We start from the raw sequence: 9,447 nt of genomic DNA on the forward strand, positions 1-9,447 counted from the left end.
GCACATTTTTTTGAAAAAACTTCTTTTAAATTTGTGATGTTAATAAATTTGGATTTTTGAATAATATTTAATTTGGATGGAACTAGGAGACGATGAGTTCATACTTCAGCTTCTTCGACTAATAAGACACTTTTCGACGTTGAGTTTAGTATTTTTTGTTCGGTATTATATAGTTTTGTCAATTTCTGTATTAATGTTATTTTTATATTATAACAACATATTTTCACATAGAATTGTTCCACGACTAAAGTGAGTTGGCGCTGTATATGATCTATATGCCAAACATAATGCGTGAAAGTAGTCGCAAAATGCAATTGTTACGGTATTAAATGAAAATCTTTTATTCTTATTGCTACTTACTTTTCTTAAGGATATCAAAAAATCAGTTAATGTATTGTACTTTTAGGCCCTTGTTAAAAATAGGCGTTCCATGGGGATTAAATTGAGATTTTTTTTTGATATATTTAAATTACCTTAAAGATATTTGTGATATTATATTATTTGCTGACGATTTGGTACATTTTAAGTTGACAGAATTAAAATTGTTTTTGATTTCATGATACAAAATTGATTTACAACAAACTATTTTCATTTGAACCCTAATCTCTACTTGTAACAAAGAAACAAGTCATGTCAATTATCATAACTGACAAACTGCAAAAGTTTTAGATTAAGACGACGGTTCTTATATATATAAATAAGTTATGAGACAATAATTGGGCTCCAATGGTAGGAAAATAGTAAATTATTTAACACGTTATCTTAAGTTACACACGGGTAACTTGTGTACCACTATAACTTATATAACAAAGTTCGCCGCTACATCTGTCCGTCTGTCTGTTTGTCTGTTCGCGATAAACTCAAAAACGAACGTACGTATTTTTATATGTTTACTTTTTCACCACTCAATGTATTGATTCATGTTACACTATTTCAGCTAACAATAAATATACAATATGCGTGCAACATGCTACGTTGCACACATCTTAAAGGTGAACGTATTAAATTCTGGAGCTATTTCATTCATCATAACAATGAAATTATTCAATTAATCACTTCAACAAAAAATATACAGTAAAGTTGAGGTTATATACTAACGCCTATACGTTGTGAAGACACGATTCCTAAAAATTTTGTCGATAAAAAATAAATCAGAAACATGTATCGAAACTAAAATATAAACTGGACTTTATTCAATGATAGCTTTATATATACAAATTAAAACTATATATAAACTAAATTTAATATAATAATATGATTAACATTTTTGCAACTGCAGCTTATAAATTTAGACATTAAACCGATAGACATAACAATTGGTGTACAGGCAGGATAACGTATGCCGGGTTTCGCTAGTATTATAGATATTACATTGAGACTAAAGATTACTCCTTACTTATTAACGCAAAAGTTTCATAGACAAGGTTTTAAGACTATATGCTTTGTTTCAAGTACTTACTAGAAGGCTCTGTAGCGTTGCAAGCAAACGTCATTAACACTGATATATATTTGCTCAGTAACAGTACAGTACAGTACAGTAACAGCCTGTTAATGTCCCACTGCTGGCCTAAGGCCTCCTTCCCCTATTCGAGGAGAAGGTTTGGAGCTTCTTCCACCACGCTGCTCCAATGCGGGTTGGTAGAATACACATGTGACATGATTTCAATGAAATTAGACACATGCAGGTTTCCTCGCGATTTCTGCCCATTAAGAATATTTTGACGCCATTGTATCGGCATTTTAAAGAAGTCTTTCAGCACATGCTGGACGTCGCGAAAGAAAATGGATAATATTCATCGCATAAACTTTTTTTAAAATGTCTCGCGGTAAAAAGTTGGTCATTGCCGTGGAGTCCCCCCTCCCATAAACATCTTACTCCCCTACTGCGCTCGCCAACACGCCTGCCCAGCGCGGCGAGTATGGGCAAACCCCTCCCTTAATGGCAGATGCGCCCAAAAAAAAGGCCCCCAGTTACCGGCAAGCCCGCTAGGCCCGACCAAGGTAGCGGTCGCGGTATCGGCAGGGCAGGGGGTGCTAAGAATCACCGGTTCATGGCAGGCTACCGTATAAAACGACTGCACATGGCAACGTATAATGGACGCTCGATGAGGCTGGACCATCACCTCGCCGAATTAGAAGTAGAGTTAAGTCACATAAACTGGCATATACTGGGGTTATCTGAAGTCCGAAGACAGGGGGAGGACACGATAACTCTAGAGTCCGGTAACTTACTCTACTTCCGCGAAGGTGATAACCTCTCCCAGGGTGGTGTCGGTTTTCTAGTCAAAAAGGATCTCATTAGCAGCATTGTGGAAATCAGTAGTGTGTCGAACCGGGTAGCGTACCTTGTCCTAAAACTTTCCGACAGGTACTCCCTGAAGGTCGTACAGGTATATGCGCCAACTTCGACATACTCTGATGATGTGGTCGAAGCGATGTACGAGGACATCGCAAAGGCCCTCAACGACACCTCGAAGGCCCACTAGAATGTTGTTATGGGAGACTTTAATGCTAAAGTGAGAGTACAAGATAGCGGTGAATCGAAAGTCGGACCTTACGGCTTGGGCTGCAGAAATCACAGGGGGGCAAATGCTGGTAAACTTTCTCGAAGCGCAGGGGCTTTTTTTGATGAATTCTTTCTTTCAAAAGAAGCCTCAGAGGAGGTGGACCTGGCGAAGCCCCGATAACGTGACAAGGAACGAGATAGACTTTATCATTTCGAATAAAAGGCACATATTTAGAGATGTTTCAGTGATCAACAGGTTTAATACCGGAAGTGATCACCGCTTGGTTCGAGGCACTCTAAATATCAACTTAAAAGCCGAAAGATCGAGAATGATGAGGTCTACTCTCCGACCTACCATGCTCCAAGCTGTTCAAGGCTCCGAAAAGTTCCAAATGGAACTTCAAAATCAATTCACCGCGTTGGAAACCATAAGCAGCATTGATGAGAGAACCGACACGCTGGTCACAATACTGCAAAACACATCCCGCAAGTGTTTTCCGCCACAGAGAAGAGACAACGCACCAAAACTCTCTGCTGAGACACTCGAGCTCATGAGAAAACGACGAGAACTACCATCGCTTTTGTCAGATAAGGCCTTAAATCGAATAATAAAAACGCTGACGCGACACGATCTCCGACGCTCCAATACCCGTGCCATCAAGGCTGCGATTGAGCAAAATCGGGGATCGAAAGTGTTCGCTCGCAAGTTTGGGAGGCCGCGTCTGACAAAACTTAAAACTGAAAATGGTGGGGTCGTTACCTCTAGGCCTGAGATTGTCGGAGAAGTAGAGAGGTTTTATGGGCAGTTGTTCTCTTCAAGATCGGATAAACCCGTGGGAATCAGTATTGATGACCAGCGCGCCCCTCTTATGCGCCATTACTCCGAGGAGCTCCCGGTCGTTGACCAAGGCGAGATTAAGGTGGCTCTAGAACTCAAAATAACAAGCTCCGGGAGATGACGGAATCACAACAGAGTTGCTTAAGGCAGGCGGGACTCCGGTCCTGAAAGAGCTAGCAAGCCTCTTTAATTCCGTCATCCAACATGGCAAGACCCCGGAAACGTGGAGCGGGAGTGAGGTGGTACTGTTTTTCAAGAAAGGTGATAAAACCCTCTTGAAAAACTACAGACCAATCTCCCTCCTGAGTCACGTGTACAAGCTGTTCTCAAGAGTCGTCACGAACCGTCTCGCCAGACGACTTGACGAGTTCCAACCCCCAGAGCAAGCCAGCTTTCGATCAGGTTACAGCACCGTGGACCACATCCATACTGTTCAGCAGATTGTGCAGAAGACCGAAGAGTACAATCAGCTGCTGTGTATGGCATTTGTGGACTACGAGAAAGCCTTCGACTCCATCGAAACCTGGGCAGTGCTCGACTCATTGCAGAGATGTCATATCGATTGGAGATATATCGAGGTACTGAGATGTCTGTACAACGCCGCTACAATGACTGTCCACATCCAGGACTGTAAGACGAAGGCGATCCAACTGTGCAGAGGGGTGAGACAGGGGGATGTAATACCCCCCAAAACTGTTCACCAACGCGTTGGAAGACGTTTTCAAAACGCTGGATTGGACTAGGTATGGAGTCAATGTAAACGGCGAGTACATCTCACACCTTCGATTTTTCCGACGATATCGTCATCATAGCAGAGTCGCTGGAACAACTCACCGAAATGCTGCGTAGCCTATGCGAGTCTTCCCGGTGTGTCGGTCTCGGTATAAACTTGGACAAGACCAAGGTCATGTTCAATAGGCATGTCGTGCCGGGACCGATATACGTCGAGGGGAAACCTCTCGAAGTTGTTAGTGAATATACCTACCTAGGACAGATAATACAAGTCGGTAGGAACAACTTCGAGAAGGAAGCCGATCGAAGAAGTCGCTTGGGATGGGCAGCATTTGGCAACCTTCGTCAAGTCCTCAAGTCGTCTATACCGCAATGTTTGAAGACGAAAGTCTTCAACCAATGCGTCTTACCTGCCATGACATACGGTGCCGAAACGTGGACGCTAACTGCGGGACTAGTCCACAAATTCAAAATCGCTCAGCGTGCTATGGAGCGAGCTATGCTCGGAGTATCTTTGAAGGATAAGATCAGAAATGAGATTATCCGGAAAAGAACCGGAGTCACCGACATAGCTTGCAAAATTAGCAGGCTGAAGTGGCAGTGGGCTGGTCACGTATGTCGTAGGACCGATGGCCGTTGGAGCAGACGAGTCCTAGAGTGGAGACCGCGTATCGGCAAGCGCAGCGTAGGGCGCCCTCCAGCCAGGTGGACCGACGATCTTAAGAAGGTGGCGGGCACCAACTGGATGCGGAAGGCGGAGGACAGGGAGCTTTGGCGCACCTTGGGAGAGGCCTATGTTCAGCAGTGGACAACGATTGGCTGTTGATTGATTGATTGAAAAAGTACATATATTCCAGCCATACGTCGAAACGGGTAGTTTGGGGTTAGTTGAATATATGTAGTGAAATATTTACATTTCTCACATTTACGTCATCGTAATGGAGGTCTTTCCTTATCTATTGAAACATCTGATAACACTTCAATCGATAACTCCATATATAATTAAATATGATATTTAGATAACGTCCGTATCACTATCTTAAAAGGTATTTTATATATTTAATATTTTATAGTTTCATTCAGCGTGCTGTGCGTTTTTCCGGAATAATATTTGCCCGTTAACTGCCTTTATGCTATCGCTATTACAATATTTGGAAGCTTCACTAATTTATAGAACTAGTAACCAATAACCACTTTTACATTGATATAGGTCCACTCTAAAGGAGGGCCCACCCAGCCAAAAATAACACATTTTTGTTTTATTTAGTTCTATGTAGAAAAAAAAACTGTTTTGAGGAAAGTTAGGAGCCATATAGTTTTAAGCTAATACTCTAAAAACTAAAGGAAACCGCAAGGCACACCTAGTTGTAAACAAATTCCTATCTGGAACAATATACGTCTAAAGACGTAAATTACTTAGCTTTTTATGTCTAGTATTCATATTCAGCCCACATTTATCCACTGCTGGACATAGGCCTCCTCACAGGCGCACCAATTCTCCCGGTCCTGTGCTAGTCGCATCCATTGAGCACCCTCCATTTTCCTAAAATCGTCTGACCATCGGGCGGGTGGTCTGCCCACTGGCCTTTTTGCTTCTCTAGGCCACCACTCCGTGACGACTTTAGTCCACCTTTCGTCTTCTCGTCTGGCCAAGTGTCCAGCCCATCTCCACTTTAACCTCTTGATACGCTTCCCAATATCTTCGTCTTTCGTCGGATTTCCGAGTTTGGTACACGATCAACGAGGGAGATGCCTAGCATAGCACGCTCCACCGCCCTTTGTGCCACTTTTATTTTGTGCATGCTATGCTTAGTAAGCGTCCATGTTTCGGCACCGTAGGTGAGTATAGGCAAGACCCATTGGTTAAACATTGGTCTTGACGCATTGTGGGAGTTTGGATGTCAACGTATCTTCGAGCTTTCCAAAAGCAGCCCACCCTAATCCAATGCGTCATTCAATCTCCTGTATTTGAGATTTCCGATCAAATGATAAACTATGTCCAAGATAGATATAATCGCTGACCACCTGTACGGTGTCCTTACCTACGATTATGTTAGGTGCACGTATGTGGCGATTAGTCATGATTTTGGTCTTGGACATATTTATCCACAAATGTCTAGTATACTGTTTCTTAAATGTTAATACATTTTAAACGTATATTTTAATATTATATATCGTAATTTATAACGACGGAGAATTTGTAACGTATTAATTTCAAGCAATACAATAAAATAAATTAATAAAATGATTTTATTTATTATTTTAGTATTTTTTATTATAATAGAACATCATTTATATTTTTTATGTTTGTATAGGTTAATGGTATTTTTTATTGTTAATTATATCTCAAAATGAAATTAAGAATTGTATTTAATTAGCTGCTACCATAAATGTAAAATTGAAATCATTCGTTTATTACACTTATGCCTTAAGTGTCTCAACATGTCGTGGTAACAATTAGCACAATACCTTGAAGCGTTAAGACATATTTCATATATAATATGTTTATATATTCTATACAACAAAACACACCTTGTTTTGTTAAAACTAATTCAATTAACAACGATTTGGAGTATCCCACCATTGCCTAAAGTTGGGATACGTTGTAATTTTTTGGACCAAGTCTTTTTCATTTAGCATAGAGCAAAATCCACAGTAGTCATCAGTTTCTATACTCTCAGATTTATGATGATACGAGTAGTGATTCCTCCATCTAAAGTAATCCGCGTAGAGATCTGGATTACGAATTAGTTCATTCATTTTCTCGGCCAACTTAACTGCGCCTAATTCTCTTGCATTCAGATACATACCGTCCGGCATGAATCTGTAAAGGACGAAGAATAATTATCAGCTTGTGTAAAAATCATTACTGAATATATTGTTTTAATATTTACTTTTCATGAATGAATATTGTTATTTAATTACGTCATTTCTCCCTTAGTTTTAGAAAATATTTATAAAATTGTTAAAATATAATAATTACTCATAATAATTAATAAAAATGAACCATTTTTTTATAAACTTAAAATATATAAATATTTAATAAAATACATATTAATTTTTTTCTTTAATACATATGATATTTCCTTGTTTAGTTGATAAATATCAAACCTTCTCGTAATAGACTTAAAAAATTCTATCCAAGTTTGGTAGTCTCTGAATTATTTTATTATCAGTTGATTAGTAACCAAAGTATTATTAAAATTACCTGTGATTATAATTTATTTTACAAAAAATCTCATTCAGTTAAAAATGACTAGATTACCTTGTATAGTTCGCAGCACCGAACACAATCGGTACAGCATTATTTTGTACGCTGGTTAATAATTTTTCAGTCACGTAATCCTCAGCAAACGAATTCTCAAATGATAAATAAAAATAATAATCTTTTTCGAGCATTTTGACACATTCATTGTTTTTTTCTCGAGGACATTTCAGTGGACCACAACGACCATAAATATCTACTTTTAATTCATATTTTTTTAATTCTTTATTTAGCTTATTTACAAATATTTCTCTACCATTTCTGGAATTACAGTTGGAGACAAACCAAGCCGCTGCTTTTGTTTTTGATTTTAACTTTTCTCTGAATTCGTTGCTAACGGGATCCATTTCTGACAATTTTAACCAATGCATTTCAGCATTTGGTCCAATAATCGTATTGCTTGAATCTCGCACGATCATGTAGCCCCATCTTGCGTCTGAATTAACCTTGTAAGTCCACGTCCAATTAAAGAAATTATTAAGTTTGTCAGAACAAACTGGATAATAATCTGGTGATTCTAAGCTTGCAAATACAAATTTCTGTTGAAGTGATCTCTTATCAGGTAAATAGTCTTCAGGTGCACGCACTATCTCTGGTCCAGCAAATGCAATGACATCAAATTTTGTATAATCACCAAGATGATTCTTATCACTTGTTACAAAACAATTATTGTAACTACAGTGCCTGTCAAAAAATACTTTTCGACCATTCCCCAAATAAACGAAAGGAATATTCTTAGGCGAAGTCCATAGTAAAATATATTTCATATCAGATGTACCATCTACTGAAGAAATTTCCATGATTTTTGTTTCTTCTTCTGATTTTTGCTTGCTTTGTTTATTATCATAATATAAAATATATAGAAAGATTAACATTAACGACGTTGTTATATAAAAAAAAGGTTTTATCAACAAATTACACCTCATTTTCACCAAGTCACCCACTAGCTCATCACTCATGAAGTATACCTCCATTACTAAAGCAATTATAGTAAATATACAATATACCTAATAATACATGCCATGTACATACAATAGAACAATATATTCAAATGCAGAAATATACATAACATAACACATCCATTAACATATTCTAATTTGAATGGTAATACAAGAATACACTCTTATCTTAAAATATGTATATAATACGCGTTCTAAAATAACGCCTCGTCTATAATTATATTGTACAGTTAAAAATTGGTATATTTAAATAAATACATATTTACATTCTGTTATTACATCCTATTGTGTTGACGATAAGAGATTGACAAAATATTAAAATATATCTATAATTATATACAATCATTTAAAATTGAAAAATCTGTGTGTGATTTCAAAACAACTGTATTTTTTAAGTTAAAAGTACGATCTTAGATAGGAGCCTCTATGATCGTACTTTAGGTGTAATAAAATTGTATTTTACTCAAAAAAAATCCTTATATTTGTTTTTAATACAGCTTATTAGTGGTTCATAACGTCTTTTGCAATCGAATATCCCATAATAGTACGATAAGTTTAATAGCAAAATAAACTGCAATATTGTATACACAAGTCAGCCAACAAGAAATCAATTTGTTTTAATATTTTTCCTACTCTTAAGAAGATAAAACCATTTTACTATTTATAGCCCGTATAATTACGTTCGCTGCTGCGAAGAGCATAATGGATCTGGTTACGATCGTTCTGAAACAAGGTGAGACATGCATGATATTTTTAAAATGTCGTCTAATAGAGCTAGAGTGATTATCCATAATTACAGCTATACTAATTGGGTGTAAGTGGATGTTTCATATGGGTTATTGAAAAATGGTTTTATTTTATCATTCATTACAGTTTTGGCAATCTTATAAGCAGTTCGGCTTATATATATTTCCGTTTCTTCATTTCGTTGAGCTTTTATTACCTGTTATTTATTATTTGACAAATAAATAGACACGAATTCTTGTATAGCTGCTGCATTATTGCGGTGCTTAATACGATGAATATAATTTTCCGTATTATAACATTATTCCAACAGATTTAGGGAATGTATAAGCTCAAATATATATTGTTGACTTATTCTATGTTAAATGAACAGTCGTAATATATTATATAGTATTTTACTTTA

The 9,447-nt window shown here is 37.4% G+C and overlaps 1 protein-coding gene across 1 annotated transcript; it reads right to left on the reverse strand.

Annotated features, from left to right (window-relative positions):
* Positions 1 to 1,164: 1,164 nt before the first annotated feature.
* LOC126770582 (alpha-(1,3)-fucosyltransferase C-like) lies at positions 1,165 to 8,305 on the reverse strand. Its single transcript, XM_050490049.1, has 2 exons — positions 7,342 to 8,305; positions 1,165 to 6,900 (listed from the first exon to the last, which is right to left on the reverse strand). The coding sequence occupies exons 1-2, from the start codon at positions 8,298 to 8,300 to the stop codon at positions 6,633 to 6,635; spliced, it is 1,227 nt and encodes a 408-aa protein (XP_050346006.1). The 5' UTR covers positions 8,301 to 8,305; the 3' UTR covers positions 1,165 to 6,632.
* Between the last annotated feature and the right edge of the window lie 1,142 nt (positions 8,306 to 9,447).

This window comes from Nymphalis io, chromosome 9 (genome assembly GCF_905147045.1).
Source record: "Nymphalis io chromosome 9, ilAglIoxx1.1, whole genome shotgun sequence".
NCBI lineage: Eukaryota > Metazoa > Arthropoda > Insecta > Lepidoptera > Nymphalidae > Nymphalis > Nymphalis io.